The 24,978-nt window shown below is 42.6% G+C and overlaps 2 protein-coding genes across 23 annotated transcripts in view; one reads left to right on the top strand and one right to left on the bottom strand.

Annotated features, from left to right (window-relative positions):
• PICALM (phosphatidylinositol binding clathrin assembly protein) overlaps positions 1-2,016 on the top strand; it is a 60,912-nt gene extending 58,896 nt beyond the window's left edge. For 18 of the 19 annotated variants that reach the window (XM_015852414.3, XM_015852412.3, XM_085536551.1 and 15 more), the window contains one exon: positions 553-2,016. In XM_015852414.3, coding sequence (XP_015707900.2) covers positions 553-567 — 15 coding nt within the window. In that variant the 3' untranslated portion in view covers positions 568-2,016. The remainder of the gene's footprint in view (positions 1-552) is intronic. The other variant, XM_085536553.1, reaches the window with a different exon arrangement.
• On the bottom strand, positions 1,076-24,515 carry CCDC83 (coiled-coil domain containing 83). 4 transcript variants are annotated; one of them, XM_015852434.3, is made up of 12 exons: positions 24,395-24,515; positions 20,349-20,454; positions 17,844-17,928; positions 15,808-15,976; positions 14,977-15,144; positions 12,241-12,332; positions 11,565-11,633; positions 9,039-9,160; positions 7,954-8,039; positions 6,914-7,095; positions 6,136-6,309; positions 1,076-5,390 (listed from the first exon to the last, which is right to left on the bottom strand). In XM_015852434.3, exons 2-12 carry the CDS (start codon positions 20,420-20,422, stop codon positions 5,358-5,360), a joined length of 1,254 nt encoding a protein of 417 aa, XP_015707920.2. In that variant the 5' UTR covers positions 20,423-20,454; positions 24,395-24,515; the 3' UTR covers positions 1,076-5,357. The 4 variants fall into 4 exon arrangements, 3 of the variants coding, with proteins under 3 accessions (XP_015707920.2, XP_015707919.2, XP_015707921.2); XM_015852433.3 differs by having other exon boundaries at positions 5,229-5,393; XR_014942268.1 differs by lacking the exon at positions 9,039-9,160 and having other exon boundaries at positions 5,229-5,390.
• Between the last annotated feature and the right edge of the window lie 463 nt (positions 24,516-24,978).

Genomic DNA, 24,978 nt, shown 5'->3' with positions numbered 1-24,978 from the left:
ATGCCCAGCTATGCAGGAGGTGCTTGGTTTGTGTGTGCAGGGGTTCAATTCCGGTGCAGACACTCACTGGGGTTTTTCTTCTGCTCCTGTTTGTATTGGGGTGGGTGGGAGTAACATGATGAGCGAGAAGATGGAATCATTCTAGAAGACGCCAAGAGAAGGCCTTTGTCATACAGAGCGTTCTGCTTTTCTTTGGGTGCTTCCTCTGGATCCAGCTGAAACGTGGCCATGGCTCCCAATGCAGCCACACTGGTCTGTGTGTTACCGTGCTGCTGCTGGCAGCATTTATTGCATGGAGAAGTTGTTTGGTTGGACAGAATGGCTTAAATCAAGCAGATGCTCATGGCTGCTGTAGGTGGAAAAAAAACATCCTGATGGCTTTTTTTGTTTTCTTTTCGTTTTGTGAACTTCTTTATTTCTGTTGAAAACTTCAGAGCTGTGGGGGATCTCGGGCATTTGAAGAATGGAAGTGTTTGAAGAAAGCACGATTTGTAGTGAAATCCTGCTCCTGGTCCTGCTGGGCGTTAACATGAGGGTTTCTAATCTTTCCAGATTCAGTTTATGTAACTGTTAGATGGAAGAGAGAAGAACGTTTCCAAATTGATGTGCTCGCCAGTAAAGCCCCCACTTCCTGGATAAAGCAAACAAACCAACTTCAGTCTGTCAAGCTCTCCTGTTCCACAGAATGACGCAGTGAAATGAAGACCAATGAAGGACCCTGGGACAACTCCATAGGGAAGCATCAGCACCCGAGGCTTTGCCGTGAGTCAGGGCTGAGATCCTGGTTTTGTCCTGGTGACTAAAAGGTCGATATTTCCAGCTTCTAATAATACCCATAAATCTTAACGTACAAAGAGAAGTCTGTGTTTCTGGGATTAGCAATTGGTGTTTGGAAGCGTGGAACGGAGACGTGTCCTTTTACCGTAACGCAAAACGAGACTCTGTGGGGATGGGAGGGTCCAATCCTAACTCTTAATTCTGCAGTTACCTTTTCTTCAGTCCTCACCAACGTAGGCACAGCAGTAATGGAAATTAACTTTTTTAAGAAAATTATATATTCAGTTTGCAGTAGACATTCCTTATGTATTATTGTTTGTATTTATTTATGATTATCAATTTAACATTAATATTGTATCAAAAAAAAAGAAAAAGAAAACAAAACCTCCTTATGAAAATGAGTATGGATGTATACAGTATGTCTGATTTTTATCCACAAAGAATGAATCTGATTCAGAATGCTTTTCAGCTGACATACAGAGCACTAAATATTTTAAAGGTCTGAATCTAATGAATTCTCAGCATATATGGGAATTAGGGAAGAGCTGTAAAATGCATTAATCCTTATAGTCAATTCTGTGCCTAGGATTTTGCAAGGGAACAGTTAACTGACTAGGAGAAGCACTACATTTTTAATTCAGCATTAGTGCGTTGGGAAGGAACTTTAATTGCTTTGTGCTTGGCATGTCATTATTTTTACATTTGACATTATAAGGCCTTTCCAAAATGAATGTGAGGAATTGCTTTCACTTTAAGACTTTCCTTCTCTGTACCAGTTGAGGTGTTGCGTGTCGGGGTGGGGGGGGGAAGCCTTTTCGTGTGGTGAGTGCCATGTTTCTATCACATACCTTTGCGAAGCAAAAAAAAGGGGAAGCAGCCTCTCCTGACAGCCGTCGAGTTGGAGTTTAGTTAATGAAGAATTTAAGTAGCGCTGTTGATCGGTGCTTTGTGTAAATACATCTTAATTCTGGGTAGAGAGGGGCCTTCCGAAGGACAGTCGGTGATGTGAAAGCAATTCTGTACATGAGTTAAGCATACTTGCTGCATTGTCTCTGCAGATTCTATTTTTGTTTAAAATATTAAAATGTACGTTAGCAAAAATGGGTGGATTTTCAAATAAAATGCAGCTTCCACAGAATTTTGTTACGGTATGAACGTCTGGGGTGCTTTTCTTTTGCTGCTTGAAAATGTGCACTGATGATTGCATTGTTTACTTAATAAAATACCAAATGCATTTGACATCTGCATACTGTATTGCAGGAGGAGGATGACGGTGGTTCCGGTCTGTTCTGTTGGGTCTGTTGACCGAGGTAGATCTGCTTTCATAGTTCTGGGGTCTCTGATCCCTCTGGGGCTGTAGAACAGAGGTTGGAAACGATGCTGGTTTGGGGCTGTGCTGTGGGGATGCTGCCCTGTTATCCTTTCCTACTGACTCACAGTTGCTGTTAGTGAGCACAGATGCTGTCCAGGTTTGCACCTTCCTGATGGAGGCTTTGCTACGTTGCTTACAGTTTATTCTTCAGTGCCTCTTGAACACTGACCAGGCATGGGGCATCCACCAGCTCTCTGAGCAGCCTGCTGCAGTGTTTGGCACGCTCACCCCTTTCTTTTGGTCGCATGCAATAAATTGGTGCTGACAGTGCCTCGGGAAGTACCTACAGCTGATTTGTATGTGACTGTCTGTGACATCAGGTGCTCCATCCAAGCAGCTGTTGGGCTTCCAGCTGCCAAACAGCCCCTCAGCAAAGAGCACTGGGTGAAACTCCTGTTGGATGGGAAGCACATTTCTTCAGAGCTGGTAGAAATGTCAGAGAGATGTAAATGAATTGCAGCTTGAAGGCCATGACATGATGGGGATAAAGCTTGCGGCAGAAAAATGAGAATGAGGTGCCAAAGCGCTGTGAGAGATGGTAAATGCTGATGGGAGCAGGAGGCTGACGAGAGAATGTGATGGGCAGAGGGGAAATGCTCTGACTACAGGAGAATCGATGTTAATAAGATCATATGTAAATAAGAGCTTTCTCCTTGGTCTGTTGGCAGTCTTCTGACTTGACCTTTGTAGCTTTTTCATGCTGCAGCGGGGAGAGCAGAAACAGCCCTGACATCTTCCACTGAACTTGTCCAGCAAGGAAATGCTGTGAATTCCTGATGAAACTTGTGATGTTTTCTTGTGTAAAAAACGGAGTTGGAAGGGAAAGGGCAGATCTGTGTGTGATGTTCTGGCTTGGGCAGGAGCGAGGGGAGATTCCCATACAGGCTGCTCTGGAGCTGTGCTGTCACTGCCACCCTCCCTGGCTGAGGAAGTGCTCCATCCATTTCACCTGTGGGAGGTGACTTATCAAGGTAATTAATCAGTTGAATAACGCAGTTCTTGCTTTTCTTGGTTCTCTGTTGATAAAATTCCCTGAAGCAAAGATTGGGAAGCTTTGGAACAAACAACTTCCTTGAATGCTGTTGTAGAAGCTGATAATGCCAATGAGAATGTGTTGACCGCAAGCATGTATTTGTAGTTCTGTGGTTGCAGTGTCTGAGAAGAACGGAGGTCTCAGGTTTATCTCTATGGTGTAGATCTCTGCTTTGCTCAGTGTGTGTGCTGGACTTTCCCCGTGCCAGCTACAGCAATTGCTCAAAGGGATTCAAAACCCAAAGGAAAGTCTTTTTCAGAGGGCTGCTCAGCTCTAAACCATCAGAGGCTTACGGTGTTAATGCCATTAGCTTCTCTGTTCCTTGCCTGTCATTCTAGTGTAGCTTTTCAGTCCATTAGCCTTGACCTTACTCTGGCAAGCTCCTTTTAGCCCACAGAAGCAGTGTGTGGTAGCACCCTTTCTGTCAGAAAGCAAACAAATGAGAAGAGCGCTGCAGAGCAAGTCCTGTGCCCTTGTTTCTCAATATGTGCAGGTCTGCACCTGCAGGGAGGTCGCTGTTACATAACCTCCCTGCATCAGAGGCTGCAAACCTCCCAGCAGCCCAGGGGAGAGCTCTTGTTACACAGCCGCACTACAAAGCAGTGTAATCCAGTTGCTTTCCCCTGCAGGGAACTTGCTCAGAGTGGGTTCAACCCAGCATGATGCTGAGGTAAGCACCTCCAGAAATCACTTGCATGAATACAGATGAGCAATAGACACCGCTCTGTTTTGCTTTTTTAGGCAGTTAGTGGCTGGGTGTTTCTTAGCTCTGGCATGGTTCACAGAATCACAGAATTATCAAGGTTGGAAGAGACCTAGAAGATCATCTAGTCCAACCATTACCAATACTTCCCGGCTAAATCATATTCCTCTACACAACATCCAAACATTTCTTGAACACTCCCATGGTCGGTGACTCCACCACCTCCCTGGGCAGTGCATTCCAATGCCTGACTACTCTTTCCAAAAAGTAATACTTCCTAATGTCCAGCCTGAATCTCCCCTGGCGCAGCTTAAAACCATTCCCTCTAGTTCTATCACTGATTACACGAGAGAAGAGGCCAACCCCCAGCTCACTACAACCTCCCTTCAGGAAGTTATAGAGAGCAATAAGGTCTCCCCTGAGCCTCCTCCAGGCTTAACAATCCTAGCTCCCTGGTTACCACATGCTCACAGTAAAACAAAAACTCTTTATGAGTGTTGGGAATTTAAAGGTGACCACACTGCCAAAGAATACTGATCTCTTTTGGCCCACGGCTCACCAGGTGTTAACCAACACTCCCAGGTCTGTTTCCTCAACACAGTCTTCCAGCCACTCTGCCCCAAGCCTGTAGCGTTGCCTGGGGTTGTTGTGGTCAAAGTGCAGCACCTGGTGCTTGGTTTTGTTGAGCTTCATCCTGGGGATCCTGCACCTACCACACTATCACTCAAGTTACCTGTAAATGCCCTTTTGCTAAAGGTGTAGCTGTTCCCCATGTAGAAGCCTCACACTGGCTTTTAAAGGCAAAGCCTATGGAAATCAAGGGGATGTGAGACACTTCACTGAAGGCACTTGCATCAGGCTGCCTGTGGCTTATGCCCTTATTAACATGTTTCAGATTTCTTAGTAACTCCCTCTCACCCTCACAGGCTTCATGGTGAAATCCTCAGCAGTGATTTCAGGATGCAAAGTTATTTTTTTTCTGAGGTACAACTTGATGTGGTCTTAGAAAGTGCAGTGGATTATGGACATAAGCCCTACATTAATGTAAATGCCCTTTGGGGAGTGGTGGGAAGAAGGCAAAGCCTTCCTCTAACAGCAAAGCTGTTCAGCATAAGCCGTCTTCTAATTCTGTGACTAAATGGAAAGCTAGACCACTGAGCAGAACTAATCCCTTTTCAAGTATGCTGTCTCATGCAGCTTGCACTTCAATCAAAGAAAGCCACAGCAGCCAAGGGGAGCCTTCTGTTGAGCTGGAAACATGAGCACCTTGCAAGCATGGACCCACATTCTCTGGCCACATGAATGTTTGGGGTTGGTTCAGTCTTAGCAGTAACTCAACTGGGTTACAGCAGAGACACATCCAAACTTATTTAAGTGTTTACTGGGCAATGCAAGGGAGATTCAGTCTGAGACGAAGGCTCCTCCTGTGTTCCTATGCTTCTTTGAGAGCCAGGTTGCTGAGGAGATGGCAGTCAGTTCCAGGCACTTTCGGCTCGAGGAGACACCTGCTGGGTGTAAAGGAAAGGGTGAAAAATGGTTGCACTGAAGCATGGGATAAAGTGAGACATTGCAATGCTATTTGCCCTGTGGGGAAGTCACTGCATTGTGTCCAGGACACACAGTGGGAATGGGGGGAAAAATTCATTGAATCAATGTGCCGAGATGCATGTAACAGACCCAGACACACCACAAAGATGAAGGCTGACACACACAAATAAGTGATTTCATGCTGTTTTCCAGATTTTAAAATGAATTGTCAATAATTGCAAGATGCTTAAGTAGATTTTGTTTGTTTTTTTTTTCCATGCAGACAGATAAAATGATTCAAACAATTAATTTCTAACAATATTTGACTCGTGCTTGGCTAACCTGGATTCTCACTTAGCAAAGTATTTTGTTACAGGTCTGTACTTGGTGGTGACCTGCATTCAGTGTCTGCTCAAGGTGGCATCCCATGTTTGACAGGCTACAAACAGGGACCAGGAGATCTGAATAGCTCAGATCACTTATTAGCTATGCATGCAGCTGCTTGGATTGAGAAGGCCAGGGCATGCACAAGAGTCTCCTCAGTGTCTAAGGAAAGCAGCTCTCCACCTGCCTCTAATTAAACCTCAATGTGCAGATGATTCAGGCTTTCAAAAATAGCATCTACAACATCCACTCCTTCCTTGAAGGACAGAGCAAATCTTTACCGAACCAAGAATGTTACATTTCTGTGTTAACAACCCAGCTTGTCTATTTTTAACCAACCTTGTCTTCAGATAAGGCCTTGATCATCTGCAGTGTGATGTGTCTGTTGCGTTCACCAGAATAGTCGCACTCTAGGCGGCTCTTGCTTGATGTTTCTTCTTCTGTATGAATAGGCATGGATCTTCCAACCACATACACTGGATCTGACACCAGAGGACCCAGTTTTAGGTATTCCTTAAGAAGAAAGAATATTATTATTCTGCAATTACATAGAAAAGAGGCAGTTCTTCAGGAAATTAGTATCTTTCCTCTGAAAATCAACTGTGTCAAGTCATTGGCCTGGGGTTGTTGCGTTCAGTGATTCCAGAGCTGATGGATGAACCTACAGGCCAGTTAACCTTAGGAGATGGCAGCCCTGCTGCCCTATTTTCCTGCAGGTTTTCAACTATAACACTTTCTCTGCAGACCAAACTGTGCTCCCGTACTTAGTTCTGTAGGAAGGATTAAACTAATCCAACAGCTCATTACTGCCGGAGGCAAGAGGTCTGAGTCCAGCTATGTGCTGCACCACAGTTATTCTGGCTTTGGTGTTCTCCAGACCTCTGAGTCAGTGAGGTTGAGTAACCCAACAGAAAACACTTGAGAAGAGGAAAAAAAATAAGCAGGCTTTTCTGCTGGGTTAGTGAGTGAATCGGGTACAGAAAAGGCTGATGTGCACCAGAGTTGCCCAGCTGCAGGAACAGCACCACAGAGCCAAAGTCAGGGAGAAGAAAGGAACCCGGTGCTCCACCCTGAAATGCGCTGTGTCAGTGAAAGGCCCAAATACTCGAACTCGTACCTGGAAATCTCTTTCAATTTCAAACAAGCTGTTAAGAATGGGAGTCAATGACATTTCTTGCAGCTCTTCATCACCGTCCCATGATTTCACAATCTCTGTTTTGTGCTGAACCTTTGGAAAGGCCTTTGTTTTCTGACAGGGGACTATGGCTCTCCTGAGGGTTTCCCCTCCATCAGTCTTGGCTTTATGAAGACAAAAATGATGTATGTAGTTGTTAATACTTTCTGAAGATCACAATTAATGGTCAGTATCAGCACTGCCTACAGTCTTTAATGTGGCTCAACAGCATGACGTAGTAAACAGCTCACTGTGTAGCCCTGAATACTTAAAAAATAGGAAATACAGCAGAAATAGTTGTTTCTCTGTAGGTAGGTTCCTGATACAAAGCTATTCTACTTACAATTCCCCCTTCATAGCTCACATTTGCAGCTGACCCAACTCTCAGGATGACAGTTCTTGACAGAGAATGTCAAATGACGTGAGCCCAGCTCCTCCACTAACTGCTATGAACATACAGCACAGGTAACAGCATTGAGCCTGTCAAAGCAAGCAGGTATCTAATCCACACCTACCAGTATATAGCCAGCCCTGGGCCCAAGATTTGAAGTTCAGGCTGAGCTCTGTGCAGCTTCACCTGTTCTTGCTAAGGAATAGTTTCAGATTAGCTCTGTGAGCTGAATGACTGCAAGGTGCACAGCAAGTGAAAGCCAATGTGTCCTCCCCGGGACAAGATATGATAATGAAGTTACGATGATATAGATCAGTAAAGAGCTGATTAAGAAATGAATCACGTCTTGGTAAAAGATGGCTGATTCTATTAGCCAAACTCCTGGCTAGCTCTATGAGTAATAATGTTCAATCTAAATACAGCTTTCAATTATAAACCTATGTTACCAGTTCTGTTTTACCTTGCTAATCCAAACTATGTTTTATCATTACTGTGGTGGATTCATTTAAGTGGGAAATTACAGGCAGAAATAAGCAGTTTTTAAATGCCCAGTGACTTATCAGTTCTTATCAGCTGCTGGCACGTGTGTTACCTGAGCGCTCCCTATGCTCTTCCGCTTTAATTTCATCCTGGAGAGATCCATCTTGCAGGCCAGCTGCCTGACCAAGAAACAAATGCCTATGAAATAAAAAAGAGGTGAAACTCACGTTAGCAGTCTGAATTCTCTCTCTAAACCCGCTGGTGCAGTGCCTGGGGGTGGGAGGACAGTGCCCTTTCTGAAAGCCGTTTGCTGCTCAACCACAAATGCAGAACAGTGCAATAGCTTAAAAATGCAACATAGGCAGCCAGGTAGCTTAGCAGCTAATGCTGCTCATTGTTTGTTCTTAGTGCTTTACTTCAACTGTGTCCATGAGGCTAAAAGAAAACAAATGTTACCGTCTCCAGTCAGTCCAAGACTGGAACCGCAGCTGGCAGCTCTTTCTTAAAAGCAGTTCAGAGTTTGGAGGAGAGAAAAATGTTCAATTCTGTTTTAAGACATTGAACTTTTTTGTGCAGCAGGACTGAAATCCCTGAGCTGGGGCTAGAAAAGGAAGAGGGGCCATTCCTGTTGTCACACTGTGCGTTACCATTAGTAAGGACATTTTGAGGGTAACTTCATTGCTCCACAGGGAACAAGTTCAGTGGTTTAAGTATAAAAGAAATAAATACTACAGATACCTCTATAGAGAAACTCAGCCCAAGGCCTCTTCCTTACTTGTGTCCAGTGCTATGTGCCATCTATTTAACTCATGATTGCAATGCCTCATATATTTGCATATTAATCCCTTAACATTCTGCCAGCAATAAAGGAAAAAAGCCACCACTTGCACTTGGTCAGAGACAGTGACAGCAGAAAGAAGCCATTTCAAGCCCTAACTGTACCTCCATTAGAAGAAAGTAATAAACTACAAAGACCTAACTACACTGAAATATTTCACCTTCTCCCCCAAGTTTTGGTATTTGGAAGGTTACAATGTCACTGTTGTCCCTTAAAGATGCAAGTCCCACCCAGAGTCAAATCCAGACCCCAAACAACTAGAAAAACTACAGTGCTTTCATTGCTGGAAAGCCTAAATAGAGGTAGGCCTTGATTTTAATAAGTGATAATGACTTCTGAGTCTGAAGGCATCATTTTACCTGGGTACTCTGAGGTTCTGAATTCTCTTATCCATCAGTTTTCTCACTAAACTGATATTTTCTTCTTCCAGGAGCCTAACAGAGGCTTTCAGATCACTCACTTTCTTTCGGTACAGTTTAACCTTCAGACAATTAAATAAAAAAAAAAACAAAAACACAAAACAACAGAAGGTGATTTTAGGTAGTAGGAAAGCTTTCCAATATGGGTATGGAGTGTCTCAGTTCTATATGCCTAGGATGAAAGCAGCAACACTGCGCCTTTGGTGCTGACACATTTTCATGCAGAGGAGAGGTCTGAGGTCTCTCTGGTTCTCCTACATCAGAGCCCTGATCACAGGCACACGTGTGGCAATGCAGCCCTGCTAGCAGAGCCTTCTCATGTGGCCAGATTGTTCTGGGAGAAACTGAATTTGTCTTTTTTTGTTGTTTTTTTCAGTTTCACAACAGAACTTGGAGAGAGAAAAACATTCTTTGCAGAGGCAAATTCAGGCTCTTTCTCAGCAAGTGTTCCTTGTCCAATTCACATTTGCACGTAGAGCCTCCTCACCCAGAATTAATGATGCTTTCAGTCCAGGTTAACCACTGCATGGACTAAACTCAGGTGTTACTTCCTGTTGGATGGTAATCACCCCATGTTGCAATGCAGTTACATTGCCTACAGAATACCAGTTGTTCAAGTTCCCACAATTTCTTGCAACTTACCTGAAGTACAACTTACCTCCTTCATTAGGAAACACAGTGTCTAGTGGAATGGATACCCTCTCCAAAACCATATGTGCACATGTATAAAAGCAGTATTGAGTAACCTGAATACTTCTTTTCTCACCTAGGCCTAATTCACCCAGCTATAATCATCCAAAGCTGCAGTGAAAAACTACTTCCCATTTCTTCTAGCAATTAAAAAAGGTGAAACTGGCAGGACATGAAGCAATAGCAGGATGTGGCTTGGCACAGTGAGGTGATACAGCTTTGTGTCAGCCTGATGCAACACCCTAATGATGGAATAATGTGACTGTGTTCCCCAAATTCATTCCACTTCAGAGGCAGCCATGCTAAGTGTGTGCCTGTAACTCTCTTCTCGGTTCAGAAAATATATATATATATATATAAATTGTAAACTCTGACAAAACTGAATTTTTTGTTTTATATCCTTGATATATATATCCTTCTTTACTAGAAGAGTGGTTAGGTCCTGGAACAGGCTGCCGAGGGACGTTGTGGATGCCCCGTCCTTGGAGGTGTTCAAGACCAGGTTGGACGGGGCCCTGGGCAACCTGATCTAGTAAAGGTGTATGTTTGGTGGCCCTGCCAGGCAGGGGGGTGGGAACTACATGATCCTTGAGGTCCCTTCCAACCCGGGTAATTCTGTGTGATTCTGTGTGATTCTGTGTGAAAGAAAATGCTGAAAGCGTCTGCCAGCTACATATAACCATCAGCCTTAAAGAAAATGTTTTATTTGTATAGGGAAAGCAAAAGCAAAAGAATGAACGAATTCCAAGGACTGGAAAAGCTACTGATAATAGTTCTGCTTCCCACAACAATGCAGAGCACTAACTCGGGGAAAACCAAGAACAAAAGAAAGTATTTCATAACACAGAAAACTTCTACTTGAGAGGGAACAAACCCACAGCCCTCAAGACTGAGGAGAGAGCCTGCCAGGACAGAAGGGCGCTCTGAAGTGGACCTCTGCTGTCGGCAGAGCCTAATATTGTATAAAACTTGTGAGGCAGAGCAAAGGGAATGGAATTCTCCAGCAATACGTGCTCATTCGGTGATGGAACATAAATCCAAGCTCCCGTTTGTTTATACGGATTAAAACGTTCATTCCCTTCTGCTGACAACTACCTCATTGCCACAGAAACTGTGGCTTGGACACCCTCCTTGGAAAGTTAAAGGTGTGCGCTCAGAGTTTGCTAATTCGAAGAGGGAAAGCCATATCCATGCATAATGGCAAGTGCCTTAAACCAGTAGGTAAAATGGAGAACCCCTTCAAGATTTGTTGATTTGGTAATGAAAAAGAATAAGTTCATCCATTAATTTCCAAACAAGTTTTCCTCCATTTTTGCAAACTCTGAGTTGCAAAGATGGGGAAGGGCATTTTCTCCCTCCAATCTCTTACTTTGGTTTTGACTGCAGTGAAGAATCTGTAATGGCTGGAACAAACACAATCAAACTTTCACCACGGAAAAATCGGTTTCATAAGTTTGGCTCACAGAAAGATTTTCCTTGACAATAAAAGTTACATATATCTAATATGTAGCTCTAAACTGCCTCGACAGAACAGTATAAAAGTTACCGAGTAGTAAATTACAGTTATGCACAATTTGCATTTGACTCTCCTCAGTGTCCTAAACTCCAGGATTTCTTTCTTACCTCCCATTTAGAGCTTCCTTTCTACACAGTGGTTTTCCTCTGTCCTCTAAAAGTGCTCAGAGTATTTGTATCCCTGCACACAATTACCATTGTAAGCCTCTGCATTTCAAACCTGAGCTGCCATGATAAACTGAAAACAAGCGATCTTCTTACCTCTTCCTTTAGCCACACGTTCTCTTCAACTTCTTTGCAGCTGCTTTTGTCTAAGTATCTTACAGCATTCTGAGAAAACACAATTTAAAACCATCTCCTCTGAAGGCAGGACTTTGACAGTGCTGTACAGTAAAAAGAAGAACCTTCTGCTGTTCAGCAGGAAATAATTAAGAAACATCATCACAACAGGCTGTAACATCCCCTGAGGGATTACAGGCAGATTTAGCCCACAAGACCAGCTGTTTCTTCTCTATCATCCAGCCCTTTACACGCTTTACACGACAATATCTTATAGTTTCCTATATTTGAATTAGGAGAATTTCTTTGTTTCTCTATCAGTTTCTGCCCAGTTCCCACTCCTGCTCAAACCTTCCTGTTTTCAAGCTGTCAAACCTTTGGCTGTTACAACAGGACAAGTAAAGTCACAGTTGAGACAGCACTAATCTGACAAGTGACATAAACTTGTAGAGGTCTGTGCTAATGAGCCACTGGTACAATTTAATTATGGTGCACATGTGTGACAAGCAGTGCCACACTCAGTAAGAGCACTAACAGGTTATTTTGCTCTCAGTTTGACAGATAAGGACCACATCTTAATTCCAACTGAAATAATTATTTATGCAGAGTGCATAAATTAGAACTGTAACACAGTTGGGAAAAAAAAAGGAAGGAATACCTCCGGGGCCTGTTCCTTATTTTTCTTCACGTGCATCTCAACCAGGTTATCATTCTCTTCTTTCATTTCTTTCAAAGCATTTCTGTAATATCCTTCAAAGCAGAAAAGAAAACCTGAAATCATAACCTGAAGACAACGTTGTTCCTAAGCAGGAACTTGTCATTCACCAACACGTGCTGAATTGGGATTAGGCTCCATCCTGTGGAGCAGCTAACTTGTCCGTAGACAATGTCCTTCCAAACCCAAAGAATAGTAAGTATTAAGCACAAAACTAGGAAGCTGAAGTAGCTTGCACTTCTCTGTTAGCAACTGCAGGAGCTCCTTAACTCTGTATCACAGAATCACAGAATTATCAAGGTTGGAAGAGACCTAGAAGATCGTCTAGTCCAACCATCACCAATACTTCCCAGCTAAATCATATTCCTCAACACCACATCCAAACGTTTCTTGAACACTCCCATGGTCGGTGACTCCACCACCTCCCTGGGCAGTGCATTCCAATGCCTGACTACCCTTTCCGAGAAGTAATACTTCCTAATGTGCAGCCTGAATCTCCCCTGGTGCAGCTTAAAATCATTCCCTCTAGTTCTATCACTGATTACACAAGAGAAGAGGCCAACCCCCAGCTCACTACAACCCCCCTTCAGGAAGTTATAGAGAGCAATAAGGTCAAATTAATGTAATTCTCTAGTAAGATATTTTTATCTTAATGCTAAATTTTAACTCTCTCAATAGCAGATCTCCTGGAACGATGCACAAGACATGCTGAGAAAACTTAGTTTTTACATATAGAACCATAATAGATCATCTCACACACCTGGATTGGCACAGCATTTTTTTTTCAGTTGCCATCCTACAGAACCTAATACATTTCCCGACCTACCAAAGTCTTCCAGGGGGTTCTAATTTGACAACAGGAAAAAAAAGGGAATGTGACAATTGCCTCAATAATTTGCTCTCATCATTACTTGTGCTCCTTATTTAGAAAGCGTGTCTTATATCTAATTGAATTAGTTTGGCTTCAAGTTCTAGTCACTTACTGTTTAATTATTTTGTCCTTCCCCTCAGTTGTTTTTGTGCTATTTCAAATAGCCCTCTACTGCTTAGTTTTTTTTTTCTGCTTGTGGAAGAATTAATGAGATTGAAGCAAATTTGTTTGAAGGCATTTCACACTTGTTCCAGAAGCTTAAAATTCTGCCTATCTCTGTGCTTGTGTTGCAGACACTCTACTTACTGCTGACCTGGCTTTCAGTGTGTGTCTGGTCATGGACCCATTGTGAAATCAAAAGCAGTTGAATAGGAAAGGTGCATGAGTTTTGCATTAGTTCTTAATTTAACACCATGGAAGCTGGCCTGCTGTAATCAATCCACCATCTGCACTTGGCAGAAAGAACTAGAAGTACTTACCTGCTATAATTGAATCAACTTTTCATTGTTTCAGACGTCTGAATGATCTGAGATGCTTTGGGATAATAAGAAGAGGAGGAATTGTTCAGACATACTCACTTGTTCTGTGGAGCCTATTTTCCCTATGTCTCACTGGAACATTTTTTCCTCCAGACCTCACGTATATGTAAAGCTTTCTTTCGCTTCCTCTGCCCTCCAGTAATTCTGTTTACGGTGTCATCTCCAGACCACATGAATGATGCCAGTGTCAGGGCTTTCGGAGGTAACCACAGAGACAGAAACCACTCTACCTACACTTATTCCCTAAGCCTGCTGCAAATTTGAGAACTGAACAAGCCCAATTTGCTGCAGCATCAGACTGGATGCTTGTTAGATGTATTTTTTGTAGGCTAGGAGACAGTACACCGCAGCCACATGATTGATTTTAGGAAGCTGAGTAAAACAGTATGCTAACATTCATCACAGCATCATTTTTCTGTATGTTAATTAGGCGAGTGCTATATGTATCTCTGTGACAGCCTTTCAATAAATACACCTCTGTTCAGCCAGGAGTTTTTGGCTCTATATCCTATGATATGCAGGAGACCAGACTGAATGTTTCTACAGGTTCATTATGGCATTCTATATATAAGGGTTATTCTCTTTTTCATTTTATATATCAGCAGCTGTACAGCAAAGTTTTCAATTGATTGAGAGGAGGGAAAACACACAATAAAAAATATCAGCCTCTCCTTGAATACAAACCTTGATCTCTGACAAGCCATTCGGCAATGCAGAACACATAACGCAGATCTTAATCACAGTAAAATATGTTTCAAGAGGCAAAAATGTAGCAGGCTGGCTCTTGTCCACAGTAGCTGATGCCTGGTAATGGTTGGCACAGAATATACAGACAGTTAGAGTGTCACTGCCTGTCACTAGCAGCTGCTTGGCTGTGGCCGTGCATACTGAACGGGTTGTAAAGGAAGAAAATCAGGACATCCTTCTCCTGTTAGGAGCATGGGTTACACACAAGCAAAACATTTAAATGATTTTAAAATAGCGCAGTAATAAAGAAATCTAATGGCTTTATAAAGCACTCAGCACCAGAATATATAAGCTCTTAAATAATCGCAGTGTTGTGTCAATATTGAAAGAGTTGCCAGGATTTCTGGATGTCAGCTGGCAGTTTTGCAGGGCCTCAGCACAAGATTAGGAAACAGAGGCACAGCTCAAACCACTGCCCATACAGCTCCCTCTGCTCCTGAGTTTCAATCATAATCACATTAATTCATGCAAGCAATACACAAAGAATTTAGAAGGTTTTCATTACGCTACATATAAACTGACCTGCAACCCTCTGAAACTCATCTTTGACTTCCTTGATGTCTTTTTTCAGACTCTTAATCATGTTGGCATCCGTTTTACTTCCTACATTTTTGTACTCCAACCAATAATCCCTCTCACTCTGCTTTACTGAAAGTCGTTGGTCAGTTTCTTCTGTTTGGAGTCGCATGTCTATTAAGATAAGAACATTGGAAGACAAGTTCATCTCCAGTTTCTTGAGCTGATATTCTCTAATTCTTTTGACTTCATTGTTTTCTTTAATAAAGGCACTGGGACCGGGGAATGGGGAGAGATTCTTCTACATTACAGCACTTTATAACATGATGGTCTCACATAGTGCCAAGGGCCAGCATCACTGCTGAAAAAAAAGCCACAGATCATCTTCTGCCAAGCAGACAACAATTCTCGTTGAAGTGTAACTGAAGACACATGTGACTTCATTCCCACTGTGAATCACAGGGATGGCAGCCACAACTTTCAGCAGCCACAAGCAGCCCTTCTTGCTGACATCAATATTCATTTTTCAGTCTTACAGTGGAGCCAGTGCAAAGGGCTTTCACGAATTTCAACTCAATGAAAAATATGAAGCTGTACTTGCACAGCAACACACATCACAAGAAGTCTGGTACTTTGTTTCTATAAAAGACTCGCTCCCACTGATTCTTAATTCTGGTTAATGACTAGATTTTCTTACAGGTCCTTCACAATTGAATTTTGGGGAGGAAAGGTTAAATGCTGCTTATTAACGAGGAAACAGAATCTGTTTAAAAAGGAAAATCTGTGTAATTCCCATTGTGTAAACTACAAACCACTATTCCACAACCCATTATTTACCTTTCAGAATTTGTTCTTTGTCCTTAACATATTGCCAGTTTTCTTTCAGTGATGCTTCCACATCATCCCTAGTTACAACCTCCTTTGCATCTCTTTCTTTCTCCTTTTCTTCTATTCTTCTTATTAAACGCTTGATTTGTGCCTGCTGTTCCTCCTTCAGTTTGTCATTCTACACCAGGTGGAAAGACACATGTTGAGACATTTTCCATGTTGTTTTCAAAGTTACAAAGTAAAGAAATGAAGAAATGTTGGATCTGCACCGGTGCCAGGATGGAACACAAGAACACTCAGCTAAACAGTTATTCTTTATGTTTGAAAAGCATGGAGGGGAGAGGAGAATCTGCAAGTTCCAGAAGTTTCTCTAACTTGAAGATGTCTGCCCCAAGGAAATGAGAAACAAATGGCTGCCTGAATATACTCGGCACAGCACATGAATAGTCCTCCATTGCTTAGTAAGAAAGTATTTTTGTGGATCAATTGAATAACATAGTTTATATGCATGAGCTAATTACTTCAACATTCTTCATGAGAATTTAACGCCTTCATGTAGAAACATCATCAGACAATCAAGTTACTTGCATGTAACCACAAGAGAGTCATACCTACAGATTTCACAGCTGTGATTGCATCCTCTTGACCATGACCCTCTCAAGAGACACTAAAATTATCTGAAATGACTGTTTTCTCCCGAAGGATAAAGGAGCAAACAACCATACCAGCCAAACCAATAACAAAGCAGTAGAGAGTCTCAAACATTCCCCACTTCTGAAAGGATTAACACTAAACCAGTCAGAAGCAGTATGATAGGAGCCCAAAGAGCTCAATAAATAGCACTTCAAGCATGCCTTGAAGTATCTTGTATAGCCTACAGTTTGAAGAAGTCCTTGAGAGACCATGAACTAGCTGCAAATTGAGTGAATAACCACAGGAGCCTACAAATGTCTGCAAAGAAAAGAGCTAAATCCACTTCCACTGATAGTCAAGGATTTGTGTTACACAAGAGAAATACAACCCAGGCTTCAAGACTGAAAGGAACACTAAGGAAAACGAAATAGATGGGTATTTCCAAAGTCAGTGGAAATAGCAGGCACTGGAAGAACAGAGAATGTTTCAGTGTTTCACTGCTATGGGAAGTGCAAGCAACACTGTTTGATCACATGAACTAGTTTAAGGATTTTTGAGAGTTTTCAGTTCCTTTCATTTGGTGGCTGTATGTATATACCTACCCTCAAAGCTCGCTGCTTTCAGTTCTCAGATTTCATGTTGGACTGTTATGTCCAAGTGTTGCTCAGGTGTGATCTCCAGCTATACAGCCTTGTTCTAAAACCAACTCCAGCAACACTGCTGATCCACAATAAAGTGTCTCTTCATCAAGCACTGCTACAAATTGAACCTAGATAACTGTGTGATGCTCTTTCTCATTTGTCTCCTAGAGTGTGCAATTCCATTGCCTCAAAACTGAATCAAAGAAGGTCGCACATCTCAATACCAGGTTAGACTTGCTAATGCTACTGACAAAAATAATTCTTCTAATTCTTCTTCTTTATGCTAAAAGTTTATTCTTTGCTTGCTTGAGGAATAATTGCAGGATTGTTTGTAAAGTGAGAAGGTACAGTAATCTCAGCTAGTGAAAGGTGGGCTTGCTCTTCTGTATTTGCTGCAGAGTAAGGACAAATACTTAGTGAGTTAATGAGGATCTCACTTACATTCAAAATCACCTTCACTGAACACACTTAAATTTATTACCATGTCCAAACTGGCATTTGGACTCATGCAGCTCTTTTTTATTCTATTATTATTACTATTTTGTATGGTTGCATTTAGGATAGCAATGCTTTGTAATTTCTGAGCAGATAAAGAGATTCATTAACTTCAGTTTCATTGAATGCAAGAGTTTTACTGCAATGGCTACTTGTAGCAAATGTAATATTTAGATTTAGAAAATAAAACTGAATCTCTGGGTTAAAATGCCACGTATGAAATGTATTGGGAGAACAAAAATGTGATATGAAAAGAAACGATGTATGGTCACTTACTCTTTCATTGTATTCTTTGTTCTGTTTTTCCACTTTTTTCAAATCAGACAAAGCCTTATCAATCGCTGCTTCTTTTTTATCAATTCTGAAGGGAAAAAGAAAGAAATCCTTACAAAAAATAGAAGGGAATGTTAAGCTAGATTAGACATGAACTCTACTTACATGTGCTTCTTTTCTGTCACACTGATTGAATAATTTGGGTAGATACTATTGTCTACTAACTGCACAGAAAACAAAAGAGTTCCCATGTAGGTGTGGACCTCCATGTAAGTTTGGATCTCGTGCTCATACTGCGAAAGGGAATCCCTGGCTGCAATCATAGAATCACAAGGTTGGAAAGGACCTACAAGATCATTGAGGCCACACATACTCCCAATACCTACAGCAAACCACTAAACTGGATCTCATAGCTCCTCATGCAGAGTACTCTTGAACACTGCCAGGGACAGCGACTCCACCACCTCCCTGGGCAGCCATTCCAGTGCCTGACCACTCTCTGAGAGAAAAAAGTTCCTTCTTATGTCCAATCTAAACCTCTTCAGGTACAACTTGCGGCCATTTCCTTGGGTCCTGTTTGTTGCCTGGGTGAAGAGGCCAAGCCCTTCCTCATCACAACCGTCCTTCAGTCAGTTGTAGAGTGCAATGAGGTCTCCCCTGAGCCTCCTCTGCTCCAGGCTAAACAATCCCAGCTCCCTGAGCTGCTCCTCATAAGACTTGTGATCCAGACCCCTCAACAGTTTCATTGCCCTTCTCTGGACACATTGGCCTCAATGTCTTTCTTGTAGTGAGGAGCCCAAAACTGAACACAATACTTGAGATTAGGCCTCACCAGAGCTGAGTACAGATGGATGATTAACTCTGTAAAAGAGCAATGTTCTTTTGGCTACTACAGTTCTACTAAGTAGGAAGTAGTTTTTCTCCTTTTGGGCTGTGGATTAGCTGATCTTTGGTAAAGATTGCTTTTAAGACAAGATAGTTTCTGCTCCAGAAATGTTTTTCACTCATCACTCACTATAGAGGAAGCCTAGGCAATTCTTTCAGAGGCAGATCAGATAAATCTCAAACTGGAGCCTTAAACGGCATTATTACAGTTATCAAAGTATCTTTTACTGTTTCTTAACTTTTGTTTATTTGTTTGCCTCTTCCCATCATATATATCATATATATATCTTTTAAAGATCACTATCTTGTTCTTGTTTGTTTTTCAAAGCTTGGATCACATAGAAATTGAGAGATGTACATTGGAGATGTGTAGATTTGTATGCTCTTTTGTCAGAGTGCTCCAAGGAGTTCTTCAGGTTCTCCTGATATGAAATTAGATGAAGCAAAAATGTACTACTCATTAGACAAAGGTGACAGCTTGGCTTTGTGCTGTGGCCTCCTAAATAACAAACTCACTATGAACAGCAGCCATCCTTCAGTGTGCAAAAGAAGCTGGAAAGTTAAATACATGTGATGTGCTGGAAAAATCACAAAGAGGAATGTGAAAGATGTATACATGTGTTATTATGCTGCTTTCCACAATAAAATAGCACATGCAATTTAGAAGTTTCAAAGACAAAGAAGGAATAAGAAGGATAAAGAGAGCAAAATAGGACAGGGAGGAAAGAAACAGAAAGAAAACTAACTTTATTCCTTTTTTACCTGCTGCTGCTTTAGAAGCTCAAGATCATGTGCCAACACAGCACGCATTCCAGGTGAAGACTCCTCAGTTGTTTGCTTGCATGTTCAAATATGCACAACAACAAATTCATCAGAAACCTTTTTTTTCCCTTCAGCCTAGTAATATATTTTGCTTATTTCTTAGCAAAATGGATCACATTACTTTTCCTTTTTGGATACTATTTATTTGAGATACAACTCCTCTAAACTTGGTCTGTTTCACTATGGAAATTTGTACTCTGTTCTTTGTAAATTCAAATAGCAAATTTCACATCAACCCTGTAAACTCCTACAGGTGTCACCAGAACAGCGTATGGTTGTTCTTTGGTTTGCCCAACCTGTGCTGCTTCTTAAGGCCGGAATTTTTACCTGAGAGTCTATTGGATGTTGGTTGTATCAATTTCCTTTGTGATCCACTCTCAGCTGCACTAGAACCAACTGGAGCTCCAGAGGTTCTGGCTGTATTTACCTCTGTGAACACTGGGGGATTCTAGAAATGACAGTCAAATGTGATCTTGCACTCAGAGCAATCTCAGAGATCGAATATCTGCTATTAACAGACAAAAAAAAGTTCTTACTTTCTAATAAAACGAATTGTCCTAAATTATAATCTAGCAACATGAATTTATTCTGGCAGTCAGAGAAGATTTTGTAGAGGCACAGTTTAAAAAATGTACATTTCTAAAATAGCCTTGAAAGCTCAAAACGAGAACAAAAACAAACGGTACACAATCACAAAACTCCATCTGGTGATTGGTTCAGGCTCTGAATTGGATACTTTGCTGTCTGCTTTATTCACTCATATACTCTAGATGAGTGGAAAGTTAAATATATTAAACTCACAGGTATTCTAGTAGGGTTTCCTGGAAAACTGCTTCTGCACTTTGCTCTTCTGGTTGCACGTTCTTCTCTTCCATGTTTTTTGATGTACTTCTGCTGGATATCAGATCTAAAGTGAGGAGAGGGCAAAGCAGAAAGGAAGAAAAAAAATGATAAATGAACGATCCTCCAAATACGATATGTTCACCAGACTTTGTCACTTATAACAAGCTTTTAACAGCCCTGAAACAAACGAGGTGCTTTACTGACAGCAGTAATCCTGCTCATGTCAGTATTCAGTGCCATGTTCTGACATCTTGAAGTGTTGTCCTGAATAAATATATGCTTGTGAACGGAGCCTCTATCACTAGTTACTTCTTGCGTCCCTTACTGTGGGTTGCTTTACATTATTTGCAAATCAAACAAACAGTTGTTCCTCTTACAGTCCTTTGTCTCTGTTTCTTTGTCAGGCTTGTTTTATCACCAAGTTCACTTGTTAATATGCATCTCTTTCCTTCTCCTTCTGTTCTCCTAGAGCTATGAATATTTGCCATTCACTGCAACTCTGATATCAGTTTTCATTGTCAAAGCTGGAACAAAACCACTCTCTGAAGGGATATCTGTGTCAGCAGTATTCCTCAAGCATGTTGTCACAACTACCAGCCTCAGAATTCAACTGACAATGAATAGTTGTGGAATGGGTAGCATATATTATTTTAAATAGAATAGTCACAAGAAAAGAGCACTTATGAAGATTCCTCGCTTTTAGTAGCTACATCATCAAATGTCAAATCCAGGTTAGTTGAAATACTGTAAATATCAAAGGAAGTTTGAAACTCGGTGATCAAAAAGAGTGCACAGCCTGTTTCCATTTTAAACTCGCTTTTCTGTTCAACTTCCAAACGCTGGTTTATCACTCTAATAGCTAAGACTGCAACAAAGTAGTTCTGTGACTAAACACACGGCAGGCTGGATACTCTTCCTATTAAAATAAGCACAGTAAAGGTGGTGGTGGTGGGGGGGAATAATGGAAAGCAACATAGTAACAAGGGAATAGGACCAGACTGTTGACACAGGCACTCCGATCCATACACTGACACATGCCTTCTTGATCTAATCACCATACCCTGAAGTAAGGCAATGCCAGCCTTCTGTAACCAAAATGACTTTTTATTCCTGGGTGAGTACATGATGCCTGATGATGAAGGGTGCTGAGAACAGCCATCCTGCTGCACAAAGGCACGTAAAAGAAATGCTCACCCTGCAAGGTGATGGAAAGCACCTTGGTCAACACAGAGCTCCTTAGAGCTTGGAATATCTTCGTGTTTTATCCAGAAATTTACCCCCAGTCTATTGGAAAACTACTTGTACAGATTCTGTCTGCTCTGCTGCTGCTGACAAATTTACACTCACGGAGTTGATTGCTTAAAGCTGTCAATCACAGTTTTTGCAACACTTGAATACTTCAGTCAGAAATAGAGCTAATTCCATTCACAGAAATGTGGAAAATTTTAACTCCTGCCAGCAGCACCTTGGAACTCCTGGAGAGTTCCAGATCAGTTTTAATGGTTGCTACAGGTGAGTAAAATATTTGTTGTTAAATCTCATTATAATCACGCCTGTGTGACAGTATCACCATGACTGAAGTAAAACCTATTAACATTATCCATCCAATACAAAATCCTGCTCTATATGAGCAGCTGCTCGAGTCTGGAGCCTTATAATTCTTTTCCTCGAAATCCACAAGAGGAGGATCTATTTTTACATACAAAAAAGATCCTGCAATCCTCTCCAGTGCAGAATTAACTGAGTAGTATTCTTTCCACTTGAAGCATTCGGTTGGCTGATTTTCCTCAGAAACTGAAGGTGGCTGGAGCAGCCTCTTGCTTTCTCTTTTTTTCTAATCAATCTCTGCTTAAAATGATCTCTACTAAACGGATCATCGATTTCCCTGCTTAAAGTTGGATACAAACTGAAACAACATTCTAAGCAGCAGTATTTTCCAAAGCCTTCTTGTTTTGAAACTCAAGTCTCAGGCGAGATCTAATGATATATTTATGGACTTCTTCCTGTGCAGGGTGCAGCAAGCAGGCCTCCAAGCTGTATAACAAGGTAAAGAACATATTGCAATAACAGATTTGCTCTGTTTTGCAAACAAGAGAAAACACACACACAGAAGAGATAAGGAAACATATTTAGAAGGACTGAGAACATATTGAACCTGCAGGAAACCATTTGCAGATGGTAAAATCTATTTTTTTTTCCTCCCAAACAAATAAATGATAAGGCTGAACTCCTAACAGAATCCCACTATTGTTACTGGTGCACTTAATTAGTTGCCACCTAATTCTTAGAAGTAAGCAGCTCCCATATATTCCAACCCAAGCACTGTGACTTCAGATACTCACTGCAGTGACCACCTACATGGCAGCCCACCAATGATACAGACTCATTATAGAATCATTTGAGATGCAAGGGACCTGTAAAGGTCATCAGGTTCAACTTCTCTGCAATGAACAGGGTCACATACAGCTCAATAAGGTTACTCAGAGCCCCATGCAGCCTGACCTTGATTACATCCAAGGATGGGGCCATCACTTCACTGGGTAACCCATTCCAGTGCAACACCCAATTGCAAAAACCTTTTTCCTTATACCCAGTCTAGATCTCCTCTATTTTAGTCTGAAACTATTTCTCCTTGTCCTACTACAACAGACTCTGCTGAAGCATGTATCTACCTCCTTCTTATAGCCCCCCCCCTTCAGATATTGAAAGGCTGCTCTCTCCCCAGAGCATTCTTTTCTCCAGGCTGAACAGCACCAGCTCTGTAAGCCTATCTTAATGGAGATAACATAGAGATTCACACACATAGAGATTCATAAAAAATATTAAGGTTGAAAAAGACCTCTAAGATCATCTAGGCAAACTGTAGACCCACCATGCTCACTAAGCCACGTCCCTCAAGGCCACATGTACACAGCTCTTTAATGCCTGCAGGGACAGTGACTCCACTAACTCCATCAGCATCCTGTGCCAATGCATTACCACTCTTACTGAGATGAGGTTTCATTTTCTTTCCTAATAAACAATCTGAGATTCCAATGGCACAACTAAAGGCCATTCCCTCTCATCCTATCACTGCTAACTTGGAGCATGGGCCGACCCCCACCTCACCACAACCTCCTTTCAGGGACCTGTAGAGAGCTTCCTCTTCTCCAATCTGAACAATCCCAGTTCCTTCACAGAATCACAGAATGACCCGGGTTGGAAGGGACCTCAAGGATCATGTAGTTCCAACCCCCCTGCCCGGCAAGGCCACCAAACATACACCTTTACTACAGCAGGTTGCCCAGGGCCCCGTCCAACCTGGTCTTGAACACCTCCAAGGACGGGGCATCCACAACCTCCCTGGGCAGCCTGTTCCAGGACCTAACCACTCTCCTAGTGAAGAACTTCCCCCTAACATCCAACCTAAATCTTCCCTCTTTTAACTTAAAACCATTTCCCCGTGTCCTGCTATTGTCAGCCCTTTTGAAGAGTTTACTCCCCTCCTGGGAGTAAGTTCCCTTCAGGTATTGAAAGGCTGCAATGAGGTCACCCCGCAACCTTCTCTTCTCCAGGCTGAACAAACCCAACTCCCTCAGCCTGTCCTCATAGGGGAGGTGCTCCAGCCCCCTGATCATCTTCGTGGCCCTCCTCTGGACCCTTTCCAAAATCTCCATGTCTTTTTTGTACTGAGGGCTCCACACCTGGACACAGTATGAGAGATGGGGCCACACAAGAGCAGAGAGGGACAATCACCTCCCGCACCGTATGCTCCTCATAAGATTCGTGCCCCAAACTGCCTCTCCCCCACCCTCACTGTCCCCCAACACCTGTGATCACCCATTACCCAACCATACACCCCACAGGACGCTGCTTAGAAGCCCCCCACCCCCCACACTGCCACCACCCACACCCAAATCTGCCTCACGGGGCCAATTGTGCCAACTTAAACGACAAACTTAAACTACCACCACCGCCCCCCAGTCCGGGCACACAACCACCCCCCTTGTCTCGGCAGCACCCACACAACGCTGTTGCCCCTCTCCCCGCCGCTCCCGGCCCTTCGGTTCTGCTGTGGGCCGCGTTCGTTCAGAGCCCAGCCCACACTCAGCGCCCAGCCGCCGCCAGGGCAACCGGAGCTCCCGGCCAGCCGGGAGAGCTCCGAGGAACAATGGCGTCCCCTGGCGGCACCTCGAGGAGCTTCGGATGGGGAAAGACCGCCAAAATCCTCACAGGGATGGAGAGCTGAGCCTCACAGAACGGCTGCAAGGGAAGGAGGAAGGCATGGAGGCAGCAGGCAGCCGTCCTCCTGCTCCAGGCAGGCCATCCTTCATCCTTCATCCTCCTGGGGTTGAGGGTGTGTGGTGAAATCAACACCACACAGTGCTCGAAGCTTCGTGTCTTGAGAACTTTATAACTCTGAGACTCTATAGGGAAGGAGGGTTGGCAGGATCTGTCATTCCAGCACTAGTTTTTATCTCCTTGGTGCCACCTTGTAGGTCCAGCACTAGTTTTTATCTTCTTGGTACCACTTTGTGAGGGCTCAGGCTCAATTTACATGAAAAACAGCCACACTTACACAAAAATCAGAGTCTTTGGATCATATACA

Source organism: Coturnix japonica, chromosome 1 (genome assembly GCF_054131305.1).
Source record: "Coturnix japonica strain WE chromosome 1, WE-NBRP24, whole genome shotgun sequence".
Lineage (NCBI taxonomy): Eukaryota > Metazoa > Chordata > Aves > Galliformes > Phasianidae > Coturnix > Coturnix japonica.
The sequence above is the reverse complement of the archived record's forward strand: the minus strand, read 5'-3'. Positions and strand labels throughout refer to the sequence as shown.

Coding starts and splice junctions, on each gene's coding strand:
- CCDC83 (XM_015852433.3), bottom strand. CDS start 20,422: ATGGAAGAGAAGAACGTGCAACCAGAAGAGCAAAGTGCAGAAGCAGTT. Junction 8,040..9,038: donor CAGAACCTCAGAGTACCCAG/GTAAAATGATGC, acceptor TTTATTTCATAG/GCATTTGTTTCTTGGTCAGG. Junction 5,394..6,135: donor AGGCCTTATCTGAAGACAAG/GTTGGTTAAAAA, acceptor CTTTACACCCAG/CAGGTGTCTCCTCGAGCCGA.